Source organism: Sarcophilus harrisii, chromosome 4 (genome assembly GCF_902635505.1).
Source record: "Sarcophilus harrisii chromosome 4, mSarHar1.11, whole genome shotgun sequence".
Classification (NCBI taxonomy): domain Eukaryota; kingdom Metazoa; phylum Chordata; class Mammalia; order Dasyuromorphia; family Dasyuridae; genus Sarcophilus; species Sarcophilus harrisii.
In genome coordinates this window covers 22,755,682-22,781,978 of record NC_045429.1, presented here as the reverse complement: position 1 = coordinate 22,781,978, position 26,297 = coordinate 22,755,682, and the positions used below count along the sequence as shown (strand labels likewise).

Below are 26,297 nucleotides of genomic sequence, written 5' to 3'. Positions count from 1 at the left end.
TTTTCGAGCCACACGCTTTAATTAACCATTTAAAATTTCCACATTGTTTTCCAACCTCGAGCTGCTTGGCATACAAAAGGTTATCAAAAAAAAAATTTTTTTCAAGAGCGATAAATACAGCAAAATGCACAAAAATCACAACTAAGAGGCCACCTCTGTGGAGTCACAAACGGGTGCCCAGCATGGCCACTGGAGGGGCTAACAGTTGGGGCTGCCCACTCCTGTCGGGTGGTCTGGGGCATTTGGGCCTGTTGTCAGGGTCAAGCCAGCCCCACGGGGGCTCCAGGCGGATGAGCAGACGCCTGGGAGGTGCAGCAGGAGCGCCTTGCAGATGTGAGGAGCCCCCATTAAAGACCACCACCGCCCACGCCCTCTTGTCCATTGCCAGCACTTCCTTTCCACTGGCCCGGGGGAGCATGGGAGGGTGGGGAGCCTTCAGCATAAGGCCTGGTGGTGAGAGGTGCCCCGGGGGTGAGCTGTTTCCCCCAGACCATCTGGTCAGGGGCAAGATTGTGTTCTCGGTCAGCAGCTTGAATCCAATTCCAAAGCTTACATCGCCCCGCATTCAGGCCCAGGGCAGCAAGAGGTTAAATAGCACCGGCCCTGCTTAAGGGGATCACCCGGAATGCTGCTCACGGGAAGGGAACCTAAGCCGCTCGATGCTCCTCGCTCCTTGGACCACAAGACACAGCCCGACCATTGTCTTTTGGTGAGCCGGGGCGTGCGTTTGGGTCCAGGCAAAGAGGTGATGATATTCAAAACTCAACTTTCACATTAACAACAAAAAACGATCCATCCCACATTAGGAATTCAACAGAGAAAGCGGGGAGCGCGCCCGACAGGCCGAAACTTGGGGCCTTGCTCACAAAGGGAAACTTGAAAGGCCAGCAGGATTCACTTAACCTCCCGGTTTGGTATGTGCTGGCTGAAGAGGGCCTTGGGGCAGAAGCGGCCCATCTTAAAGTGATTGACAGCCGGCAATTGGACATGCTGTGCAGGATGCTGCGCTCCAAGCTGGGGGCTGGGGCCCGGCTGACAGAAGGGGTGCGCAAACTCATGCACAACACTCACCCCTGAGATCCCCAGCCTCCATCCCCGGAAGCCAGGAAGGGCCCCCAGCCCCGTGGACAAGAGGCACACAGTTTCTTGGTCAATATATTTTAATTAAACAGCCAACACGGCAAAGGCCGTTCCCTCTCTGAGGTCCCCGAGCTTTGCAAAGCAACCTGACAGAACGAAATCTGGCTTCCAAGAACATCCCAAGAAAAAAGTCGTCCACGTTTTCCCTTTGCAAAACTTTCCTCTTGTTTTTAAAAAACCCTACCGCTGTATCAAGTTCCATTTTGGAAAAAGCAAGCACATTCATTCAGAGTCCAAAAAACAAATATTCATACGCTGCTTATTTACCAGCAAATCACTAAGTTCGATTCACAGATTTTGGTCGATTGTTTTTCATAAAAATGAATGTTTATGTTTAATCTTGTAACTTAAGAAGTGAAATTTTCCACATTCCTGAATGTCAAGTCGGCATCTGTAAGCGGAGAAGGCTCTTTTGGATAATCACGCAAATTTAATCTCTCCCCATAAACAAAAACACAACCTGACAGATTAACAAAACATGCCCTTCCCCATAGGCTCTGTCTTTCTCCAGCAGCCTGCCACCTCCTCACTGCAGTGGTGCTTCTTTGTAAAAAAAAACAAACAAACAAAAAAACAAAAACAAAAAAAACACCCAGGTACCTTTGGGCACCGATCATTCACTTCCTCAAAAGGAAAAGCTCAAACTTTCCAAGTTCTATGAACAAGAGACAAATCCGCTGTCAAGGGATGCTCACGGAGAGGAATAAAGACTTTATTATCCCCCTCTCTAGCCAAAAAAAAAAAAAAAAAAAAAAAAAAAAAGTGATCAGTACAAAAAAGCAGTTTTCTGTTATTCGGCTGAGAATTTCTTTCCATGATTTCTCCCATTAAAGTATAGTTTTCAAAGCAACCACCACGACAAAGGAAGCGTCTAATTAGTCCGTTTTCTTCTGATCCAAGAATGCTGAACATTTACTGTCCCATCTGCAGCAGTATCAGCAGGGTAATGAACACAGTTTCTATTACTTAACTACTCTTTGAACTCCAAGAACTGCTGAAGTCTTTTCTGATGCTCAGCAGATGCCTGCACCGCGCTGAATGAAACACAAATTCAAAGCATAAGCTTATTTTACGTGAAGCATATTAAGTGAACTACAGAACACGAAGCTAGTATTGCCCCGAACAATTCAGCAGGGACCAAGCTCTCCGCCAGGTCCGAGGCTCTGCTCAGAAATGGAGGAGCAGGGGGAGAAGCTGGGAGCCCCGGCCAACGCACCCCGAGAGCGCTCACCGGACGGGACCGTCTGCTGCGGAACCTGCCTCGGACTCGGGACTCCGGGCCTGGCAGTGAATTTTCTGGATTTTATTATTTGATTTGAACCAGACCCCCGCATTATCTTGGAGCTGTGGGTTTTCTGGATTGCCTTTCATGTAAGATCCCTTAAACCAAACTGCTTCGTTACAACACAATGGCCCACAGGAAGAGTTTTCAAAGGTAACAGCTTAGGGATTCAAAGTTCCCTTCGCTTTGAACCCAAGGATGGCTAACTTGAGGGTTTTTTCATTCTCCCCAAATCTAGCACCGTCCTGACACTTAAGGCAAATCTTCCTAGACGCCATGAGGTGACCTTTTTGGCTTCTGAGGAAAACAATACCCAGCAGGCAAGGTTTTGGTTCAGAACGCACCGGCAGTACGGATTGGCAGAAGAGACCTGGCTTTGGACCCAGCTCTACCACTCCCCACCATGGGACACTGGGCCCACCCCTTCCCTGCCCCGGATCTCATCTTCCCCTTCTGTGAAGTGGGCCAGGAAAAGGTCCCTTGGGGCTGCTCTCAATAAGCTGAAATATCACCCATGGGGCTGTCAAGGGGAAACCTTGCCGATGTTGCAGGGCCTCCAGCTCTCCGAGCCCCTTCCAGCTCTCTCTCTGGCCTGACCCCCTGAAGCCTCTTTTAAGAGCTAAGCTGCCTTCTTTACTCAAAACTGACCCAAGGATAGAGCGCTGCCCCTTTATCTTCCATAAGAAAGGGAACTGAGGCTTTTCTGAACAATTCAGGGTCATGGTAATGAACGAGGAGCCGAAACAAGCACCTGGAGGAGGAGCTTGGCTCTGGGTTCTAATTCTGCTGCACTGTACTCCCCGCCAAGTCATGTCCCTCCTGTGAGGTTCAAGCTACCAGCTACTGCTCTCCTTGCAATCAAGAGAGAGGGGAGGTAGCCAGGTGACCCTCAGCCATCAGAAGTAGCCCAGGATGACCTTGGCCAGTCCCACACTCCCTAGGCTGACCTTTGGAGAAGCAGTCTCTGTCCGTGGTTCTTCGGGGTCTCCCCCCAACCTCCCCTGGGCTTACAATTTTGATGTGTGTGGGCTAGGACACATGGACCCAGTCACAACCAGGCTAAATAAGAGTGAGTGGTCCTGAGGGAGCCCCCTCTGGGCTGGCCCAGGGAGGCCTGGCTGCAACAGCGTTATCTGGGGGCCTGTTCTGACAATCTGGCTTCTTCCAGGGTGGGATGTGGGCAGACAACCTTTCCCAGTCACTCTTTAAAGCTTGCTGGACAACCTTTTGCCACTCTTCCCGGAAGCCAGAGACCCCCTCCCCTGCTCCAACTATTCATGGCTCTTGTCTCTCAGTTAGTTCCAGTCCTAGGGGGCCGGGGCCTGGGTGCTACTTCTCTTGTGTTCCCCTTCATTATCGGGACACTCCTGTCATGATAGTCTCTCAAAGCATGGGAGCCAGAAGGGGACCAAGGACTCTCAGCGTCCCCCAAGCCAAACTTTGCTCTGCCTAGTAAGGAGGAATGCTCTCCTTACTGGGGAGGAGGAGGGTAAGATCTTAAAAAGGACTCAGCGAGGGGGGACTTTCAGCTGAGGAAGACACAAATATTAGGGGAGGGCAGACAAAAGGGAAGAAGGAAAGAACAAAGTGGTTTTTTTATTATAAGGATTTTAACAACCTCAATCAATCTAAAGAGGTCTGTTTTCAGTGCTATCAATTCACCCTTGTTTACTCAGGGATGAAGGGGTAGCCTCCCTGAAGCTCAGAGTGGGGCAAGTTACTCACAAGATCAAATAGGATCTTTGTTAAGCATCTCGTACGATACCCAACATATAGTACGTGTCTAATAAGCATCTGCTCCCTTTTCCAAGGTCACACAGGAAGAAACAAGATTAGAACTATGGGCTACTGGTTTCCAGTCTAATAAGCATAAATAAATTAGGTTCCCTGAGAAGTGATAGGACAAGTTATACTCTCAACTCAAAAAAACCCAAAAAACCCCAAAAAAGAAACACCTTCTAGTATTTTGGTTGGTAACGTAGCGAATCTCTACAATCCTCTGGGTATACTTTCTTTTTTGCCAGGTTGACTCGATTTATCCATGGCCAGTGAATGTCCCAAGGAGGTCTATCTTCTTTTTCTTATCAATAGTTTGACATTTGCTTGTATAATTATCATCTATGTTTAAAATACTAAAATAAAATTTAGTTTAAAAAACTAAAATAGTTTAAAATACTATTTAACTAAGTTAAAATACTTAATCATTTCTATTGAAAACGTTTCTCGTCGTGTTTTCTTGTATAATTGGTAGCACAGGAGTCTGAAAAATCTATGGATTTCTCTATACTGACAACTTGATGAACTCAACGTCTCCATTTTCTGTTGAGATTATTGTATTTTTTAGACATCTTATGCAGACGTCTACAGGGAATCGATCCCCTTCTTTTTCTGTTCTCTTTCTCTGGTATTATTAGATTTGGGAATATAGTGGTTAAAGGACCAGCCTCAAAAGCAGAAAACCAGTCCCACTGTTGAGCTCTCCTGGCCACAGAACTAGGTGAGCCCTAGTGGCAGTTAAGGCAAGGGTACAGAGGAGTCAACCTGCACTAGATGAAGGCCTTTCCTCACCAGAAGGTTCCTCACACAAATGAAGGCCCAGATCCAGTCTGTCTCCCCAGATTATCACCGACTACAACATTTCTAATACCATTTCCACACTACAATGGAAAGAAGGCAAACCCTGAAGCTCCCAGGCCCGCTGAGTTTTGAATCCTGCTTCTGTCACTTTCTTGAAAACGGTTTGTGGGAAAGGCATGGAGCCTGTTTCCCCATATGTAAACTGGGATGCTCTCTCAAGCAAAACTGTGTGAGCAAAGTGGTCTGCAAACCTGAAAAGGAGCTCTAGAAAGGTCATCATCCCCCACTGAGAAGATGAAAGTGACTAACGGTGATGGGTGGGCTTCCGCTCTTACCCAGAAGAGAAGGGGTATAGAAAGGATGTTATTTTTCTCACGGGGGTAAAGACCCTCCATGCCTTTCTTTTATGACTTCCATCAAAAGCACTGCTATTAACAAAGACACGGATGCGTGAAGCCCCCTGCAGGCTGGGTGCGGGCTGGGCCCGGGTAGGGCTCTGAGAAGGAGTCTGTCTGAACAGGAGAGGTCTGAGCCCCAAAGGGTCCTGAAGGGGGTTGAGGGGCAGGGAATGGGCGACCAGCCTGGACCACCCAGAGGCCTGGCCCAGCAGAGACCAGAGTGGTGAGCCTCAGCTCCACACCCCTGGAAAACTCCACCTTTCATGAGTCCCCTTGTTCTGATAGATCCTTTGTGTTTCTAATTGTGATGACTGCTTTCCTTCTCCTTTTTCAGATTAAGTTTCCCATGCTTTGTCAGCTCTTGCTTTTATCTATTAACTATTTTCTTATTCTTACATATCTGCTTTGGAGGAGAAAGCATGAGATCACGGCAAAGAAACAGACCTGAATCTGGCCTACTCTCCCACTGATGGGGACCTTCAGCCCACCCTGCCTCTCTGGGCACCTACCTGCATGGATAAGAAGGGAGTGGGACTTCAAAGTCCCCCTGACTGCAAAAGTGCAGAAGGTCCAAGGAAGCCCGAGACCCTCAGGGCCTCCTGCCAGTCCTTCTCCCTTGGCAGAACAGCAGGCCCCAGCAAGGAGGGCCTGGGAAGCTCTAGGTCTCTGGCTGTTTCCAAGGACACCTGCCCTGGTCTGGGGACTGACTGGGGACAGGTATTAAGCACCTTCCCAAAGGGCCGGTTCTCCTCCAAGTCAGGGTGCATCAGTGCTTAGTCTGTTGGGGGCTCCTTCCTTTGTGGCCCGCGGCTCTTAGTCGGGCGCCCATTCCCGGGGCCACTTTCCCCACTAACGTGGGCTTCTCACCCCCCATGGCCCCCCCTTAAACGAGCCAACCCCACTTGTTGGTGCTGGGCCTAAATTATGAGAGAAAAGGCTCCTGGACAGGGCCTATCCTTTGCACATTAAGGACTTTAGCTCAATCCAACCCAGATTGGACGTCAGACTGGGGCCTTCCTCTGGGTTCCAAGTGGGGTTATCTTGACTTGGAAAAGTCCCCAAGGAGCCCTGACTACCTGTGAACCCTCAAAATTCTCAAATGGGCTCAAGGACTCCAGGAAAGTCCCAGACCTTAGGCGGTGGCTGAAAGGTTCCCACCCAGACAAACTTACTTGAGATGCTCCCCAAAAGTGGTCGTTATCCTGTATATGGCAGTTTTCAGGGACGCTCGGAGCGCAAACCTCAGGGTCTTATAGGAAGTGTCCACGAGGCTGCCTGAGATCCTGGGTGGTCTGCTGGACACATGAGGCAGCTTGAAGTGTTTGTCAACCGCCTAAGGGACAAGAAGGCAGCCGGCTCAGAGCTGGCTAACGCGGCCCAGTCCATGGGACCCAATGCCACGCGGGCCCCGGGGGCTCAGAGTCAGCGGTGGGATGACAGGACACCTTTGGCTGAAGAAGAGCAGCCCATTCCTCTGGGCTGTCACCTCCGTCCTAGCCGCAGCCTCAGAGGAGGTGTGGGGGCTCCACCACCTACCCCAGCCCTGGAGCGGCTTCCCCTTCCACCCAAAGGCTCCAGCCTCGGCTCGTCACCCAAGCAACCCCAGGCTGGTCACGGTCCTGCAGAACCTCCCCCAGCACCATTTAAAGCACCTGCAAGCACTAGGGTGCGAGGCAGGGTCTGATGTACAGCCCCAAGGTAGCGGCAGGCCGGCAGGCGCACAAATGGGCCAGCACCGAGCGAGGCCGGAGGATTTTCCTAAGCTTCCTGCAAAGTCCCTCATTAGAACATTCGGCAAAGGCAAGCTTGCGACACCGCAAGGACTGGGACTCAGTCTTCTCATCTGTAACTGGGGGCAAGGATCCCCAGGGCCCTTCCTTCTCTAACAGGTGCCCATGTGGGCACGGTGCTGACTGCCAGCCTCCCTCAACCGGGACAGCAAGCTCAGAAGCAGAAGCCCCTCCAAGAGGGACCAAGCCCAGACAGCTTCTTCCCTCGGCTGGGGAGGGAGGGCAGCAGTGCCCAGGGTACCTAGCTAAGGAGAGCTGAGCCCAGATTTCGCCCTGCTCCTTCCCTCCACAACAGTGCTGGGTACCTACCCACTCCCCGGGCCTGCACCTGGCTCCTTCCACCGTGGACCTCCCGCGCCCAGCTTCCTTTCCGAACTTATCACTTTTCCCCCTCGGCCGTCACTCCCTCCTAGCTTCCCTCTCGTGTACAGCTCACACCCCAGGAGTCACCCTTGACTCTCCCTTCTCTGACCCCCAGGAGCCCATCTATTGCCAAGGCCTGTCGATGTCACCTTGTCATTATCTCCCTAATAGCCCCCCTTCTGTCCTCTGATGCTGACCCTACCCTGGCACAGGCCCTCACCCTTCACTCCTGGGCCCGGCAGTAGCCACTCCCCCCCCCGCTCCCCCCCCCCCCCCCCCCCCACCCCGCCACAAAGTCCAGTGTCTCCCAATGACCTTCACAGTCTTTCCTGAACTGGCTCCTCTTCCCTGACCTGTGCAGTCTGACCCAGACACCAGCCTCTGGGCTGTTTGACCCTCCGGCTCGTGGCTCTGGGCCTTCTCTCTGGCTCTCCCCAACCCCAGGTCTGGAACACTCTCCCTCCTCCACTCCAAGTCCTGACCTCCCGGCTCCCCCCTCCCCCCAGGAAGCCTTCCCCACCCCCTCATTGTCTGTACCCACCGGTTTGCAGGTTCCGGGAGGACAGGACCCCCCGCACTCAGCAGAGTGCCTGGCCCAGAGCAGGGGCTTAAGGAATGCTCGCTGACTGGCAGCCATACCAACAGTCACCCCCGAGGGGCAGCAGTGGGACAGAGAGGCCGTGCCGGCCAGGGGCTAAGCCGGCGCTGCTTGGGTGGGCTCAGGGCTCCAGACCCAATAAAACACCCGGCCCCAATCCCTCTCTATGACCCATGGAGCCAAACTGTTCTGAAGACCCCAGAGTTAAGGCCCGGCCGGGGGCCAAGCCCAGGTATGGCGTGACCACAATCCTTCGCGCTCAGGATGCTCTCCCAACTGTGGGGGAGGTCCGGGGTTGTCTGGTTCCTTAAAGAAGGGCGGCCATGCTCTCCACTCCTCGGCCAAGCCCACAGCCAGGGGCTCAATAAAGTGACCCATTTCCCAGTTAGAGACGCACAAAGAGTGGCCAGAGACAGAGGACAGAGACGGTCTGGACAAAAGGGGCCCCGGCCCTCCCCCGCGCAGTGATAAGTCCTCACAGGAAATGAGGGCAGGAGGGCAAGGAGGCTCCAGCTCCCCCAGAGCTGCCCTTTCCAGCTGGGTGATGTTGAGGAGGTCCTGCCCTTCTCGGAGGCCCCCCGGGGCTCAGCCTGCGTGCCTTACCTCTTGCAGCGTCAGCAGCGTGCTCAGAATGGTGGGGAGTGTGGTCTGGACAACTCCAAATCTGTCTTCGGTGAAGGATGCTGCCACCAGGTGGGACAGACCTCAAAGCAGGGACAGACAAGCCACAGGTTCTGATGAAGGCGGATGGCCATGGCACTGTCTCCCTTGGGGCCCCAGGGGACAAGGCCAGAGGCTCTCGGCTGCGATCTCGGAGCCCTCCCTTCCCGCCGAGCACAGAAGGCAGGCACGGGGACCCCGGGGCCAGACGTTCAACGTCTCCCTCCTGACCTGGGAGGGAAAACGCCCTCCCCCAGTACAGAAAGAACTGGTGGGCTCTGAATGGGGACCACACTCGACTGGTTTTAAACTCTATTTCTGGGGTTTTTGGTCTGCTTTTGTTCCCAATGTGACTATCACAGAAATAACTTTTGTACGACTGAACACGCGTAAGTCGCATCAAGTCCCCTGCCTCCACATGGGGCTGGGGAGGGAAGGAGAGTAGAAGGGAAACTCAAAATCGTAAAAGACAAAGTGAAAACGGTTTTCACCCGTGTTCGGGGGAACAAAAGAGAAGCCCTTACCTTCCAGTGCCCAGATGTGCATCTGAGCATCTGAAAAAACCGCCTGGATGGAGGCCTCCGGATGCTAGAGACAAGGAGAAGCAAGTTCACCTCTAGGCTGTCACAGAGGCCGCATCTCCCGCGCAGCGGCCCCGGCCGGGCTCTCAGGGGCACCGAGGCCCAGCGACAGCCCTGGCACCGACCCCTGCCCGGCTGCAGGCTCTCGGGGCAATCCCTTCCCATCGGAGAGTCTAAAGTCTCACTGAGGCGGAAGAGTTAATGCGAGGATGGCCTTTTTTCTACACTGACGTTTTTAAAAAGCACCCGCCAGGCAATGTGGCGGCCCCCGCAGGAGGAGCAGGAGCCACACCACCACGAGGCCTGTGCCCAGAGAGCTCAGGGAAAGAGGGAAAGGACCCATGTGTGCAAAACTTTAAGCAGCTGTTTTTTAAAATGAATTTTTTTCTAATAAAAACCCATTTTCCCTCCCCTCAATCCCTCCCCAAAGACAAAAAGAAAAAGGAAACCCTTTAACTGAATAATGTGCTTTCTCCCCAGTGCGCAGCACATTTCATCACGTCTGCCCTCTGGAACCGTGGCCCCAACACCTTTAGAATGGGGTCATTTTAACAGAAATGCTCCCAGTTCTGCTCCCCTTAACCTGCTGGGGAACCCCTGAGACCTCTGTCCCAGAGGGCACGCGCTGAGACAAACCTCACACTGCAGCCCACGTTTCCCAAGCCTCCTCCCACCTTCTGACCCCGAGCCCCAGTAGCAGCTTGTTGGAGGATTAATGAACGAAGCAGCTGGAGCCCAGGAATGACTCCCTGTCTGGAATTCTGAGGCCCATGATGCCCTTTCTAACCCGAGCATCCTGGACTTCCCTGCATGGCCAAGAGACACCCCAGGAGGCCGACAGCCAGCCGTGGCCCTGCTCTCTGAGTGTGCTACGGGGGGATGCTGGGGCCAGGAGAGCCTGGGCACCCCGGGCAGCCCTTCTCCAAAATGTTTTTAAATTGGAACGGCCTTCAAAATAACAAGGAAAAAGCCACCAGCCTAGGCTAGACAGAGCCACGACCGAGCCTGGATGGATGGGCCCCTGCAGGTGGCCCCGGAGCAGCCTCTCGGCCAGGCCATCCGTCCCGCCTCCCCCCTTCTCCGATCCCACCCCGGCACTGGGTCCTCACCTTGCTGAAAAAGTACACAATCAGCACCCGTTTGGCCAGGAAGCTCTTCACCTGTGCAAAGAAACACGCTGAGGGCCGGGCCATAGGGCGGCACCTTTGATCAGGACTCCTTGTCACCCTCCCCCCATGACCAAGGCCGCCCCCCAAGGAGCTCACCACGCCAGCGCCCCTGTGCCCACTCCCTTCAGATACCAGTCCCGGGCACAGCACCCCCCCCCCGACAATCAGCCACCACCCAGAGCCCAAATGACCCTCAGAGAAAGCGCCTCCATCTCACAGAGGAACAAACTGCAACCCCAGGGAGCAGCAGGCCTCATCCAGGGCCACAGGGACCTCGTGGCAGAGACAGGATTGGCACCCAGGACACACGGAGCCGGCGCTCCTCCTCCTGCGCCCTGGGTGCGCTTCAACCAACCCGGACCTGATGCTCAAGCCACTCAGGCCATTGTGTGACTCTGGGAACCAGGAAGAGTGCCCGTGCTGATGGGAAGCGATCCGAGGGCGCGGCCGGGGCCTGGCGCACACATGGGGCGTCCCCGCTCCTGCTGCTCTCGGGACCCCCTTCCAGGAGACCCGTTCCCCCATCTCTCCAAGGCTCCTGTGCCTCCATGCCCACCCAGAGCCACGGTCCTCAGGACACAGCCAGCCCTTTCCGGAAGAGCCTCCTCCTGGGGCCCAGTGCTCCCATGCACCTGCTCTTGTTTGTTCTGCAGCCACAGGCACAGCTTCCAGGGCGGGCCTCTGCCTTTATGTTGGGCCTCACGACGAATTGGGGGGGGAGAGGCATGGGGGCTCCGGGGCCCATTGCTCTGTGGGTCTGGGGAGAGAAAGGGGGGACGGGGCAGTTGGTTTAAGTTTGCTTCATGGTAACAAAAGCATAATCACTCAGGGCTCTCCCTGAGCTCCAGGCCAGGCCAGCCAGCTCCGGCGGGGGTCCCCGGTAGAGTGGAAGTTCCTGGGGGGTGGGGCCTGTCCTCACCTGTGAGGGAAGTCCACAGTCGGGGGCCTCTCCTGGTCAGCTGGGGGCTCTGGAGACTTTGGGGTCCCTCGTGCCGAGGAGATTTGATGTCCACTATCCCCACGGCCCGATTGCTCACGCTGTCCCCGTAAGGAGAACAGACCGGGTTCAGGGTGTCAGGAGAAGCAAACTTGGGGGAGAAGAGGGAGGCTTTCACCAGGGATGGCATCAGAGCCTTCGGCATCAGACTGGCCTTGGGAGTCTGAAAGGCGGTTTCTTCTGCCAAAAAAGCCCCAAAGGGTTAGCAAGTTTTCCTCTGCTCTGAGAAGCACCCCAGAGCATTCCCAGAAATGCAGGGAGACTTCCCAGCCCGGGCAGAGGGAGGCGAACAGAAGCAGCACAACGAGGCTCCGGGGTGGGACCGTGCCAGGCTGCCCAACAGGGCTTAGCTCACCACCGGACCTGGCACCCGGCACCATGGACACGCTGTTCGAGCTCTCCTAGCCTCAGTTTCTCTCTCCGTAAAAGGAGGCTCATCGGCACACTGGGGAATGTGGGGAGAGCTCTCTAGGACGGGGAGCTGGGAGCCACTTGTTACCCTCACACTCGGAGACAGGAAGGGGGACAGTGAGACAGCCAAGGGGGGATGGAGAGGGGCTCGTGGGGACTGGGGAGATGTCAAGAGGGGAGGAAGGCAGCAGTGGAGAGGAGAGGAGAGCAAGGTGGTCCATGCTCATTAGGGGACACAGCAAGACAGCTCATGGCAGGATTTTGGGGGACAGCAAGGCAGCCTACCATAGTGAGACTGGGGAGACAGTGAGGCGGCCAATACTGGGGGGCAGCAAAGGGGTCTGTGGCAGAATTATGGGGGTATTGGGAGGCAGTCCATAGTGAAATTATGGGGGACTGGGAGGCAGCCCTTGGTGTACCCCAAGTTACCTTCCATCACAATGGGCTTCTTGGGCTCCACAGGGCTGGACGGGGGCTTCACTCGCCCATTGGTGGCGGCAGCTTCCTGGTACATCACAAGCCTCTGAGTTAAGTCGTTTAGCAGAGCCAAACACTCGCGAGATATGGCCACCCAGTTGTGGGGGTGCCCGCCTGGGGATCAGAGAACAGCCTGAAAAACGCAGCCAAAACTCTAACAGACTTGTGATGGAGAGAGCCATCCGCATCCATGGAGAGAACTAGGGAGATTTAAGGGGAATCACAGCACAGTGTTTTCCCCTTTTTCTTGTCGTTTGTTTGCTATTTTTTTTCCTCCCATTTTTCCCCTTTTTTGATCTATGTGGAAATCTGTTTAGAAGAATTGCACATGTTTAATGTGTACTGGGTTGTTTTCTGTCTTGGGGAGGAGGGGGAGGGATAAAAATTTGGAACACAAGGTTTTCCAACTATCTTTGCCCGTCTTTGGAAAAATAAAATACTATTGAATAAAAAAAAACAAACTTCAAAACAAAACAAAAACGTAGCCAACATGGCCATCATGACATGACAGCACACCGAGTCAAAAGAACCCGAGATCTCAGCCAGCTGCCATGGGAAGTCTGTGGGCAGCCCAAACAAGGCGGGAGAGGCCCATGCCCCTTCCTCTTCGTTCTTTCTGCTGGGAGCAAGTCACGGGGAAAAAGAATTTTGAAGCAAGTGTCTCTTTTTCTCAAACATAGTGAGAACCGAGTCAAATGTATAAAGAATAAGACCCATTCCCCAATTGATAAATAATCAAAAGATATGGTCTATGCCTAAATGGCTATAAATCACACATACCCTTTGACTGAACAATACCACTAGGAGGCACACATCCCAAAAGAACTGTTTTTAAAAAGGAAAAGGACCTCTGTACAAAAAGATTTCCAGCAGCTCTTTTCTCAGGGCAGAGAATTAGACATTGAGGGGAAGTTCCCATCAAGTGGGGGAATGGCCGAACAAACTGTGGTATACGATCATGGTGGAACACTAGTTTTCTAAGAGAAACGATGAGTGGGACGCTCTCAGAAAAACCTCCGAGAACCCAAGCGAAAGGAAAGGTTCTTGTCCAAAGTAGTACTGGGATGGCCAGCTGTGAATGACTTGGCTGTTCTCAGCAGTACAACCGATCCATGACTACTATGGGATGAAAAATCCCATCCACAAAGAAACAATTGATTGTGTTCGAATAGACTGAAGCTTACTTTTTTTGGCGAGGGAGGGAGACAGATGGAGAAATCTGTTTTCTTTTGCAATGTAACATTTACAGAATGTTTACACACTTCACAAATGCCTTCTCAGTGGGGGGAGGGGGGAAGGAAAGGAGAGAATCTGGAACTCAGTTTTAAAAACAAAAGTAAAAAATTTGTTTCCCGTGCAACTGGGGAAATTATTGATTTACATATACATAAAAGAGAAGAAAAAAGAACACAAGCTCCCCAAGGGCAAGAGCTGACTTTCTTTTTGCCTCCATGTGTCCCTAGCCCTTAGCTTGGTGTCTGGTACACAGTAAATGCTTGCTAGCTTCCTTCCTTAAAGCAGTCCCAGCTTCCCTCGGGGGCCCACGGTTGCCCTCACTGGAAGGTCTAGGAGCTTGGCTGGCTTGCTTTCTCCCTGCTAAGGGGACTCCCACCTCCATCCCTGTGCTAAGAAGCTGATTTTGACAAGCCAGGCCTGAAAGGGTCTGCAGGGGGAACCTGGTTCCCAGAAGCTGTCGCCCAGTGCAGAGCCCCACATTCACATGAGGCTCCAAGTTTTTTCTGGACAGGAAAGAGAGTGTCAGAGAAAAAGCACATAAATGTTGAATTCTAGTCTTCAATTCGGCCCTGCCCTTCATCAGCTGCGTTGAGCTTGGGTGAGTCATTTCTGGGAACCTTAGTTTCCTTACCTGTCAAAATGAGATTTCTCAAAGGTCCCTTTCAGCTTTAAAATTCTACAACGCCTTTGTCTTTTTCCCCACAACTGCCTACTTATGTCCTTGAGGAGAGGCAAAACGAAGAACAGAGGAGAAAATACAACATTCTCATTTAAAATCCTTTTCCTGACGAGTTCAGTGCTGCTACCCCCAGAGCTGCCATGAGCCATTCACCCGAAGTCATCAGGTCAGGGACCGTGGCCTTCCCTTGGACAATGGCTTCTCTTGGGAATCTCTCTCACAGATTGTCCTTTTTAGTACTATTTTTCCTGTTTGTTTTCTCTTCTGAACCTGTCCCTCTTGAGAGCCTGCCCTTTATGTACTAAAGACTTAAAAGAAGGGGAAAAACCTGCTGAGTCCAAGTATCCCCACACTGCTCAAGGCCAACAGCCAGGGCCAAGCTCTCACCCCCACAACCCCTCCCCAACCCCCCCACCCTGCCCGAGTCAGGGGCAGGAGCCTGAGATACCTGGCTGGCTGAGGCTGAACACTTCTTGTCGCCTGGAAGGAGAGTACTGAGACAGCAGCATGAGATCCTGCAGGGCCAGATACTGGGGGGACAGACAGATGCATGCCGGTCAGGGTTGGACAGCCCCCAAATGCACTAAATGGCGCCCTGATAATGGAGGGTGGTGCCTGGGAAAGTGGCAACCCAGAGACTCCCTTTCTCTTGCTCACAGAAGAATCAAGAGGGCCCCTAAAAACTAAGAGAGCAGGATCCTTTAACAACGGCCAATTAAGTAAGCCTGGTCTCTAACGGCCTCCCCCCTAACCCCCCCGTCCAGAGGCGGTCCCCGCTAGGGGCCCCAGCACACTCCTGCCACCAGCCCAGAGGGCCCCCAGACAGTCACAAGGCCTGACCGGCCTGCGCTTCCAGCTCTCGTCCTCTTGAGACCCTGCATATGCCCAGGCTATTCTCACATTCAAGTAGACCCAGCCCAGCTGTATTCTTTAGTGCTTCCCAGCAGGGAACGAATATGGCAAACACTGATATACGTAAAATCTGGGCTGAGAAACCCTAGTAATTACTCCCACAAAACAGACTGGAGTCATGGAAGCTGTAAAGTCGCTCCTCTGCCACCTGCTCACTCAGAACGTGGCTGCCCAAGTCCCCTCCCCAGGCGTGCTCCTCAGCCACCCACAGGGGCCCCTGGGAGCCATCACTGGCTCTCTGGAGCCGGGGGTCAGTCTGGAGGCAGCCCCCTCTCACATCTCCGGGAGCCCATCACGGCCACAGCAGGGGAGACGGCTCGTGCACTGGCCCATCACAAATGGGCCTGGACAAACGGGGGCTGACCCAAAGGGCCTGTGTGCGGAGCCCTGCTTGTCCTGGACCGTCCCCTGTCCGGAAGGCCCAGAGACCAAAGGCCCCATTACCCAGTGACTGACTGGGGCTAAGAAGGCACCACCAGCCTGTGTCCGCTCTTAAACAACATCTCTCGGGAGGACTGTGGGAGCTGAGTGGGGATCACAACCCAGCATTCACTTCTTTTATTGCTGTTTGCATTTTATTTTCTTTCTCATTTTTCTTCCTTTTTGATCTGATCTTTCTCGTGCAGCAGGAGAATTGTATAAATACATATGCCTATATTGGATCTACGTGTATTTTGCCACATTTAACATACGTTGGATTATTTGCCATCTAAGGGAGGGGGTGGAGGAGAAATTGGAACTCAAGGTTTTGCAAGGGTCGATGGTGAAAAGTTATCCTTGCATGTTTTGAAAATAAAAAGCTTTAATAATAAAACATATAACAAAGTAAAAAGGAAAGAAAAACCCCTCTCTCTAAAGCGGCTCAATTACTCTTCTCATCCTCCACGGTCACTCAATGAACAGAGGTCTCTTAGGGCTCTGCTGAAGGTGACAAGCCAGGAGGGAGCACAAGTGCCCCAGACCCCCTACCCCGAGGCTCTGCCTCTGCCTGCAGGGGAGAAGGGAGCTAGAGCAGTACAGAATGGCCCAGGCCATGAGAAACAGGGGCGAGGGAGGAGCAAGAGCACACCAGAGCCCGGTTCTAGCCCTGCCTCAGCCCCTAGCCCCCAGGAGGCTCCCCTGGCTGCCCTCATCGCCCTGGGCCCCTCCAGCTCACACCATGAGCCTCACAGACAGGAGTGCCCAGAGGCTTCATGGAGGGGCCACAGCGGCTCATTGGGGCGCACAGAGCCTTAATCAAAGACGAAGCTGGAGAAATCTCGACCTCCCCAGCAGAAAAGATCAGCTGAGGGAGAAGTGAGCCCAGCTCCTTCCTGCAAAAGCTAAGGCAGCACCAGCGCAATCAGACAGTGGGAGAGGCCCCAGGAGGGGGCTCAGGAGAGGCTGGCTGGGGGCGAGGGGCAGCGGGTACCTTTATGATGAGGGGAGTGTTGTCGTTTAGGACTCTGGGTAAGCATTCCTCCACATCTCCTGTAAACATGGGCTGAACGGGGAAGGCGTGAGCCTGAAATCAGAAAGACGGGTTAGGAGAATGAGACCCTCGTGCCCATGGAGCTCACCTCTGGCCTACAACAGTTGGGAAAAAAGGGGTCCTGGCCCCAATTCCTCTGAAGGAGAGTGTGAGGTCAGAGCTGGCTCCTGCAGCTCTCCCAAGGCAACCCCCCAAAGCCACCCTGCCCCCTCCATCTACAAGGATGGCCACAGGCACGTTTAGTGAGAAGTCACCTCAGAGCCCTCCCCTCCGGCCGACATCCAACCCCATCCCCAGCAACATAGCGGCCCAGCCGGCCCCTGGGAGCGAGCCCCCCGAACACCCATTTCCTTACACCTGAGTGCTCTCTGTTATATGCATAAATGTCATTGGGAAGCCAAGCCCTGGGTCCTGGGGGGCCAGGGGAGGACAGAGGCAACAAAGGCAGAGTCTGAGGGGGGAACAGCCTCACAAGCACTCAGTGCGTCCCAAAGGATGTCAAGGCTACTCTGGGACCCCTGGGGCCAGGGCCAGCTCTGCCTTCAGTTTCCAACCCTGCCGGCAGGCGGGCCCCTCGACACTGACCTCTGTGGCGTAGATCCTGAAGAGCACCCAAGTGGTGTACCAGGTCACCAGAAGAAAGACCCCACAGAGCCAGACGTGGTAGAGCAAGGAGAGGTCAAAGAGTCCACTCAGGCTGTCCAGGGGAGGTTGCTTCCTGCCAAAGACGAGGCTCCCTGAGTGCCCATCATTGGCAGCAGGGATCCCAATGGTGAGTGTCCGGCACTCGGGGCCACACCCCTTGGGCTCTGGCAACTCAGGCCAAAGTGGGCCGCTGCTGAGGCAGACCCCGAGGGCACGGGCTCTTTCTGATCCAGCCTCTGAGGGTCCAACACTCCTCGTGTTTCCTGGGAAGAACACGCCAGGCCAGGAGACCCCGACGTCCCATCTGATCTCCCAGATAAACTCAAGGGCCCAGGCTAGTTTCCCTTCTCCAGGAGCTTCCTCCTTGTGCTCACGGGCATCTTCCCACTTTTATTAAACCATTCTGGCCAGTTTGAGTGAGTCAATGAAGAGGAAATCACTGAGTAGCGCACGCAGGAGCGCTGCTGTCGGAGCTGTGCCGGCCACGGCTTCCAAGAGGGCCCAAAGTGGAGACCCCTCCCCAGCTGCACTCCCCCAAAATAGCCGAACCTCTGTCAGAGAGGGAAGACCCGCCAAGCTCGCTCTCTCGCTGAATGCCCTGAAGAGGGCAACTAATAAACAAGTTTTACGAGAGTTGTAAAAACTCCTCAGTGAGGGGGTGTCTGCACCGGGGGGTCGCTGGATGCCCTTCCACTACAGTCTGAGCGCCCACACTGAGCCCTGCCACGGCAGGCGTGCTAAGCTGTGCCAGCTGCCACCTACCAGGTCCCCCAGGCCGCCATCTTGACTCGCCCCTTTCATCCCACCCAGGTCTGGGCTACTGCCAGCAGTGACAGGGAAGGCAGGAACCCGCTCTCTGGGTGCTCAGGGACCTCACAAATGCCATGGGGGATGGGTGCTGTTACGGACAAGGGCACTGAGGCAGTAACAACCAGATGCCTTGGGCGGGTCCCCAGATGCCAAGAATCTCAGGCCGGAAAACAAGGAGGCAGCAAAGGGGAGCCGGGGTCCCTGCTGGCCCAGACCCAGGGCTGTTAGCCAGGAACGGGCAAAACTCACCAATTGCTCCCTACCCTCTGCTAAGTAAGCAGCTCCTCACCTCGCTGCCCCAGCCCCACTGGGCCCAGCTGCAGCCCACTCGGCCTGGCTTCCGGTCATGCTCCCTGCAGGCACACGCCCCACCTCCACACCTCTCCCAGAGCGTTCTCCCAACCCCTAAAGCCCCCTGCAGAGTCTTCCCCCAAGGCCACCGTCCCAGGGCCTCCTGGGCCAGGCAGGCTAACAGAGCCTGGCAGGCCTCTCGTGTCCAACACTCCTCTCCCACGGTCCTGCCATCACCGGATGCCGACAATTCTGTGTTACACAGCCCGGGAAAGGGGGGAGGAGGGAGGGGAGAGCGGTCACTCACTCGTCTTTCTGGAGGTCCATCGCGGTGCTGACCCACGCTTTGGGGATATAGCCTGGGGGAAACACAGCAAACCAACTGTCAATGGGGGCAAAGCCCCGAGCCCCTGGAATGCAACACAAGGCTGCCTCACAGCACACAGAACTCCCAGGGAGCCTCCGTGGTGCCCGCAGGGGGCAACTAGACCCTGAAGGAGACGCTCCTCTCCCAGGCTCCTGGGCTCAGAGACAGAAATTAGTCTAACTGCAAGACGGCACCTGCTGAGAGGCTTCCTCTGGGGAGAGGCTCTCTCTGCAGCGCCCCAACATCACCCACCACTCACTAGGGGTAAAGGGCACTAGGAGCAGGAGTCGCTCAGGGCCAGGCAGCCGGGGGGGGGGGGGGGGGGGGGGGGAGGGGAGAACTGCCCATCAGGAGTGACCTGAGACGATGGCAGAGGCCCCCCGCAGGGGGAGGAGGCCCGAGCATACAGAAGGAGCTTAAAACAAATGCTGTGGAGTAACTGGCTTGTGTCCTGGCTCCCTAACTCCTAAGATGGAAATAGGTGAGAGCTATGCCCACAAACCTGCTGGGCACACACGGCAAATCAGACAACACGTGGGACGTGCCGAGGTCCCTGTGGGTCACCCACAGAACAATACACAGGGGCCCCTGTCTCCCCAATATCCCGACTCAGCTGCCCACTCTCCCTGCTCACCAAGCTAAAATCAGGGAGGGCACAAAGGATTCCAAGGCCCCTGCCCCCACCTACTGGCATGAGGGGCCTTCTGGGAGCAGTGGGCAGGAGAGGCCGGGGGTTGGAGCCCCCAGCAGCAGCGGCCTCTCCCGGGGATCAGAGCCCATCTCACCCTTACTCACTGGATGACACTGGCAAAGACACTCAGCTAGGAAGATGGCACCACATCAGCCCCACGAGGGGAAGAAGCCAGCCTGGGTAACAGCCCAGTGGGGCGCTCACAGCTACAGGCTGCCCCAGAAGGTACCCGCCCTGTCTCCCTCTGTCCCAGCTGCAGGATGTTAAGCCAAGAATCTCAAGATCGCCCCAGGCAGAGCTGGGAAAGCTCTCCACAGTCCCTTCCAGCTCTGACCTCCGGAATGCATCTGAAGCACCTGGTGCCAGAAGCCAGCCCAGAACCAGGACCGCCCAGAACCAAGACGGCCCAGAACCAGGACACCAGGGCCACTGGGGGGCCTAAGCCCCAAGGATGTGCCTCCCCAGACACCCTGGGGCCATGCAGAGGGGCTCTGGTCATCCCAGGCCAGGCCCGGGGCAATTGCCCGCCATAACAGGGGCAGCAGCTTGACCTCCAGGCCCCCCAGGACCAGGACGACAGAGGGAGCAGGTGAGGGGCCCCGGGAGGTGCAGATCCTCACCCAGAAAGTAGTAGAGGAAGCAGAAGTTCCTGAGCAGGTAGAGGGATTCCACAGCGCTGTGCCTAAGGAGCAGGGGCAGAGCTCTCCGGAAGCGCAGGAACTTGTATTGCTGGAGGAACAAGACCAGAGGCGCAGAGCGCCCACCTCAGCCTGGGGGCAGCCCGGGAGCCCCCTTTTGTCCCACAAAGGACGAGACGAATGCACAGTGGGGCCCCGTATGATGCCCCAGAACAGAAGCTTCTCGGTGCAGGCCTGCTTCACCACCAGGGCCTGGCGCACAGTAGGCGCTCAGCCAATGCTGTGCTGACCGCCTGGACGGCCTCTCCTAGAGACATTTCACGGCCAAGGTGAGGAAAGGGGGTGGGGGAGGGGGCGTTGCCCCCCTCAGGGGCTGGAGCGGAGGCCCACGGACCTCCACGGGGCCGGCCCTCCCTGTTCCAGGCCCAGGTGGGAGCCCCTGGGACGGGGAGCTTGGGCTTCTCACCTGGATGATGGGGAAGGGCAGGTAGTTCATGTTGTTCACAAAGTAGAGGAGACTGTAGCTGTAGCCCATGAAGGCTCCGGCCAGCAGCAGGAAGAGGTGATGCTCGTTCAGGCAGGCGCGGGCGGCCTTGCTCTCCAGGCTGGAAGGATGTGGGCAGTGAGACAGGTGGGGGGGCCCCGGGAAACAGGGAGGGGGGCCTGTGAGCAGCCCCAGGCGGGGCACAGTGAGCGTCTCCCCGGGCCCCATCCTCGGAGCAGAGGGCCCGGCCCCTAGTCCCCGACTCCCCCATCAGCCCCGCCCCAGGTGCGAGCGGGCACTGCTGCCCTCTTCTGGGCGCTCAGGGCCTGGCCAGCCCCAGGCTCTGGGAGGGCGTGAGGAGCCGCAACCTGGGGCTCCCGCTCCCCTCCTCTGCGGCCAAGAGCTTCAGGGCCTTGAAGGCCAACAGCAGGCGCCCAGGATGGCCGAGTCTCCGGGAAGCGTCTGCCTGAGAAGCGGCGATGTGATTCAGCCCCGGACAGGGGCCCGTCCCCGCCGCTGGCTCCAAGAGCGGCTGCAGCTCCGGAACCTGCCCTGCTCCCACGGGCTCTCTCCCTGGCCGGAGGCACACAAGCCACTCACGGCCCCCCCCCCCCCCCAAGCTGCCAGAGCCTCCAAGAAAGCAGAGGCCCCCCCGGGGCACGAGAGAGTATCGGAAGGGGAAGGTGGGAGAGGGAGGGGCAGGAGGGATCAGCAAATCAGAGACCCCCAAGGTCGGCCAGTCCGTGCCACTGTTTCCAAACACTTTCTACCTCCTCTCAGGCTCAGTTTTCTCATCCACAGAATGGGGACAAACACATTTCCCTGGCTGCTCTCATGGGGCTAATGGGGATCCAAGAAGGTAACTGGGGTGAGAAGCTGGGAGAGCCAGAGCAGCCACACGCCCACTTAAGCTAAGAGGACGCTTCCTAATGGCTTTTCCCACCAAGGAGGCAGGAAGCCCCTCCCCAGGGGGCCTGGCCCCTTGCCCCAGTGACAAATATCCCAGCAGCCCCCTCAGAGCGCCCTCCTTCCCAACTGATGCCCGGCTCTCAGCCCCAAGACAACACGAAGCTACTTGGAGGGGATCAAGAATCACTGGGAAAACTCACTCCCCAGAGACCCCCTGCTTCCAGAGGGCCCCGGGACATGTCCCCGGCCACAGCTAATGGTGTTTCTGACTCCCAGGGGACTCCTGCTCCCCAGTCCCCGCCCCTGCGTCTCACTGCCCCTCAGCCTCTCCCGAGGGAAAGCTTCTTGCGCTCTCCCGAACTTCCTGCAGTCACGCGTCCAGAGCGGCACTGACCGAGCTGGGGAGCCAGACCAGAGAGGGGCTGGGCCCCGCCTGTGGTCAGTGACAGAGCAGGATCACCCCCGTCCCAAGCCCCGGAGCCCCCGGGGGAGGGGAAGCACCACCCACGGCCCCGTGGTTACCTGTCCGCGTCGGTGCAGGGCACGGCCAGCACGTGGTACCGGTCCTTGGTCATCACGGCCGCGCACCACGCCATCAGCATGCCCATGGCAGAGTGCACCAGCGAGTGCATCACCTGCTGGGGGTGCACGATCTTCCCGATCAGGGCCAGGCGGGAGCAGGGGATGGAGGGCACCACTGCGGGGAGAGCCCGGCCCCCAGGCCGGGGCAGGGTCTGAGACCACGGGGCTTACGGGCGGGAGCCGAGGGTCAGCGCAGCAGGAGTGGGGGGAGGGGCCCGGAGGCAGCCCCAGCTCCGGCTTCACGCAGCGCGGAGAGATGCTGAGCGGCTAAAGCGCACGGTCCAGGGACCACACGTCCTTCCTGCAGAACGCGGCCCCGAGGGAAGCCTCTGCAGAGGGCCCGGCCTGACACCGAGGGCGGAGAAGGGACAGAGGGGGGAAACTGACCCAGCGCCGGAAGGGGAGACAAGCTCGGGACACAGGCTCCAATGCTGAGGATGGGGGCATGGGTGGGGGGCGCTGGGCAGGGCAGAGGTGCTCGGGGCCCCCCTGGGCCGCTGAGCCTGAGGGCCGGACTCCAGGGCACGTGAGGATGGGCGAGGAGCCTGGCCCAGGAGCAAGCGGCCTCCAGGCCCCCCCCCCTGGCCGCCATGGCGGCCGCCCTCACCTGTGTAGAACTCGATGTTGAAGACGCTGATGACGATGACCAGCGCCGAGAGCAGCAGCAGGGAGGAGAGGACGCAGGAGCCGTACAGGTCGTGGAGAGCGTCTGAAACGGGAGGGGGGGGCCGTGAGCACCGGGACCCCCACCGGAGCCGGCCACAGGACGCGTACGGACAGAAGGGCAGCCTTCTGTGGGGCCTCCAATGCCCACCAGCTGTGGGACCCTGGACAAGCCCCGGCCCTGCCTGCCTCGGCCTCCCCACTGTAAAGAGGAGGGCGCGAGAGCCTGCCCGGGCTGTGGGCTCAGGGGCAGTGAGTGCCCCGTGCTCGGCGCAGCTCCCGACAGCGGGGGCGACTTCAGGCCGGGATCTCAGGGACACGGTGCAAGGGAGAGAGCCCGAAAGGGCCCGGGGCAAGGCAAGGCACGAGACTCTCTACCGGACCCTGGAGGTGACGGGGAGGGGGGGCAGCGGCCGGCAGGGGCCGCCCCGGGCCCTGGAGCACTCCCAGCCCAGATGCAGTGACCGTCCTCCCGCTCCTCCTTAGAACCACAGTCACGATGGGCAAGGTCTCACTGCCCCCCAGCCCCCCCACTGTTCCCCCGGGGAGAGAAGGGGCGTGGCCGGGGCTGGGAAGAGGACAAGGGCCGGCGCCCCCTCCCCCCCTTACCCAGCGGGCCCCCCCAGCGGCCCCGAGGGCGACACGGCTTCTGTCCGGTGTCCCCAGGCTGTCGCAGGGCAGAGAGAGGCCCGAGGGCCCTGAGCTGCCCTCCCCAGAGCCCCTGCCCTCCCCCCAGCCCAGCCGCACCACGGCCCAGAGGCTCCCACAGCCCAGCTGCCCCCGGGCCGGCGGTGTTCCCAGCAGGGGGCGCCTCCCGCCCCGGGGGCACCAGCCCGTCCCACCCCCTTGTCAGAGCTTCCTCTCTCCGGGCTTAGCCTGGGAACTGCGCCCGACCGCCCCCTTCCGGGACCAGAGAAGCCCCCGGGAAGCGCCCCTCTCCCACTGGGCCCGGGGCCCTTGGAAGGAGAACAGCTGCAAGGTGGCACCAGGGGGACGAGCCCGGGAGCAGGGGCCCCGGGGAGCAGGGGCCTTGGAGCAGGGGCCCCATGGAGCAGGGTCCCCGAGAAGCAGGGGCCCCGAGAAGCAGGGGCCCCGAGGAGCAGGGGCCCCGGGGAGCAGGGGCCCGGGAGCAGGGGCCCCGTGGAGCAGGGGCCCCGGAGCAGGAGCCCGGGAGCAGGGGCCCGGGAGCAGGGGCCCCGTGGAGCAGGGGCCCGGGAGCAGGGGCCCCGTGGAGCAGGGGCCTTGGAGCAGGGGCCCCATGGAGCAGGGTCCCCGAGAAGCAGGGTCCCCGGGGAGCAGGGTCCCCGGGGAGCAGGGGCCCCGGGGAGCAGGAGCCCGGGGGCAGGGGCCCGGGAGCAGGGGCCCCGAGGAGCAGGAGCCTGGGAGCAGGGCCCGGGGGAGCAGGGGCCCCAGGGCCGGCCCGAGCGCTCCCACAGACCGGGGCTTCCCCTCTCCGACGGGGGCTCCCCGCGACAACACCCTCCCCCGCTCCCCGGCAGCGACCCCCGGCCCGCTCAGCGGCCACTGACCCGAGACCCACTGCACCGGGTGCAGGACGTCGAGGCTGCTGAAGAAGACGAAGGCCCCGGTGCAGACGGGCAGAAGCAGCACGGACCAGACCACGCTGGTGGCGATTCTCCAGCCCAGCACCTAGGGCGGGAAGCAGAGGCCCCGTCGGTGGGAGCGCGCCGGGCCCGGCCCCCCCCCCCCCAGCCGGGAGGGACCCCGGCCCCCCCCCCCCCCCCAGCCAGGAGGGACCCCGGCCCCCCCTCCCCCAGCCGGGAGCGAGCCCCGCCCCCCCCCTCCCCCAGCCCCCCTGCCCCCAGCCGGGAGGGAGCCGGGCCAAGAATAGGCCCGCGGCCGGGGGACCGTGACCGGCAGGTGCACAGGCCGGGCCCGGAGAGAACCTGGCAAAAATAGAACGGGGAGCGCGGGGGAGCAGGCGGCGGGCAGGGGGGCAAACCCGCCCGTTCTGAGATCGGCTCCTCGCTGGCCGGTGAGATGCCGCCTGTGCCCCCCCAGGGAGCGCGCCCCAGGACCGCTCCGCAGAGGGGGAGGGGCTGCGGGGGGAGGGGGCCCGGGGAAGGCCGCAGAATGGAGCGCGGGGCGGCCGGGGACGAGGGGCTGCAGCGTCCGGGCTGGGACGGGAAGCTCCCTGCGGGCAGGGCCCGTCTCTGGCCCCAGAGCTTCCCCAGCTCAGTCCGCACACAGGAGGCGCCTCCTAAGCCTGTGCCGGATGAGTGGGCCACGAGGAGGGGGAGGGGAGGGCCCGAGGGTCTGGGGCCCAAAGAGAAGCTGGGGGGGGGGGGGGGGGGGGGGGGGGGGGGGGGGGGGGGGGGGGGGGGGGGGGGGGGGGGGGGGGGGGGGGGGGGGGGGGGGGGGGGGGGGGGGGGGGGGGGGGGGGGGGGGGGGGGGGGGGGGGGGGGGGGGGGGGGGGGGGGGGGGGGGGGGGGGGGGGGGGGGGGGGGGGGGGGGGGGGGGTGAGGGGGCAGGGAGCACAGTGGGAAGAGGAGGGAGGAGGCAGAGGCCGCAGGGATGAGGGGGCGGAGGGAGCACGGAGGCTTCGGGAGCCGGACCCCCGGGCGCCCCAGGGAGGTGTCAGGGCCGGGGGACGGGGAGGCGGACGGACTTTGGGGAAGTGTGCCGGCGCCCCGGGGTCCTCCCCGCCGCCTCCCGCCCCACGTGCCCCCGCCCGCGGCTCACCCGCCAGAGCCTGTCGCGCTCCAGGCTGGCCGGGGAGCGGGCGTTCCCGGGGCCCGGCAGCGAGGGCAGCGAGGGCGGCGGGGGCGGCGGGGGCGCCGGGGCGCCGGCGGCGGCCGAGGCCGAGGCCATGGTGCCGGCAGGAGCAGCAGCAGCAGCCGCGGCGGGAGCCGGGTTACCCGCCCGCCACAGCCGTTCAAAGGAGGCCGGGCCGCGCGAGGACCCCGACGTGGACGGGGCTGCCCGCGGCGCCGCCTGACTGGAGCCGCCTCGGGGGCGGGGCCCCCGGGAGCGGCCTGTCGGGAGCTGTAGTCGGCGCCGCCGCGCAGTGCCTGACGGGACTTGGAGTCCCTGGCCGCGGAGAAGCGAGGCGGAAAGCTGGGAGGGAGAGGGCGGTCGGAGCGCTACCCGCTCGCCCACGCGCTCAGTGCATCCGGGACTCGGCGCTTTCCCGAAGGGACGCGAAGCAGCAGCTGCCACGCTGGAAAAGCGAGGAGGGGGACGGGAAAGGCGTCGCCACACCCCCATCCAGCTCGCCCGCGCAATGCATGACGGGACTTGGAGTTTCCCCGAGGGATCGCGCTGCACGCCGGGACTTGGAGTCCCTGGCCGCGGAGAAGCGAGGCGGAAAGCTGGGAGGGAGAGGGCGGTCGGAGCGCTCCCCGCTCGCCCCCGCGCTCAGTGCATCCGGGACTCGGCGCTTTCCCGAAGGGACGCGAAGCAGCAGCTGCCACGCTGGAAAAGCGAGGAGGGGGACGGGAAAGGCGTCGCCACAC

General features: G+C 58.9%; 1 protein-coding gene across 2 annotated transcripts; it reads right to left on the bottom strand.

Annotated features, from left to right (window-relative positions):
• NDC1 (NDC1 transmembrane nucleoporin) lies at nucleotides 1–26,297 on the bottom strand. Of its 2 annotated transcripts, none has more exons than XM_031969082.1 (18): nucleotides 25,525–26,297; nucleotides 24,351–24,471; nucleotides 22,766–22,867; nucleotides 22,099–22,273; nucleotides 20,650–20,788; nucleotides 20,166–20,274; nucleotides 18,795–18,846; nucleotides 17,327–17,459; nucleotides 16,682–16,774; nucleotides 14,807–14,888; nucleotides 12,396–12,557; nucleotides 11,478–11,732; nucleotides 11,191–11,315; nucleotides 10,499–10,549; nucleotides 9,333–9,396; nucleotides 8,752–8,852; nucleotides 6,570–6,730; nucleotides 1–2,174 (listed from the first exon to the last, which is right to left on the bottom strand). In XM_031969082.1, the coding sequence occupies exons 1-18, from the start codon at nucleotides 26,047–26,049 to the stop codon at nucleotides 2,111–2,113; spliced, it is 2,514 nt and encodes an 837-aa protein (XP_031824942.1). In that variant the 5' UTR covers nucleotides 26,050–26,297; the 3' UTR covers nucleotides 1–2,110. The 2 variants fall into 2 exon arrangements, with proteins under 2 accessions (XP_031824942.1, XP_031824941.1); XM_031969081.1 differs by having other exon boundaries at nucleotides 11,478–11,735; nucleotides 25,525–26,125.

Excerpts from the sequence above, each read along its gene's own strand:
- NDC1 (XM_031969081.1), bottom strand. The coding sequence starts at position 26,049 with ATGGGGGTGTGGCGACGCCTTTCCCGTCCCCCTCCTCGCTTTTCCAGC. Across the intron at positions 24,472-25,524 it reads AGCGCGACAGGCTCTGGCGG|GTGCTGGGCTGGAGAATCGC; the intron begins GTGAGCCGCGGG and ends TTCCCGCCCTAG. Across the intron at positions 20,789-22,098 it reads CCCTGCACCGACGCGGACAG|CCTGGAGAGCAAGGCCGCCC; the intron begins GTAACCACGGGG and ends ACATCCTTCCAG.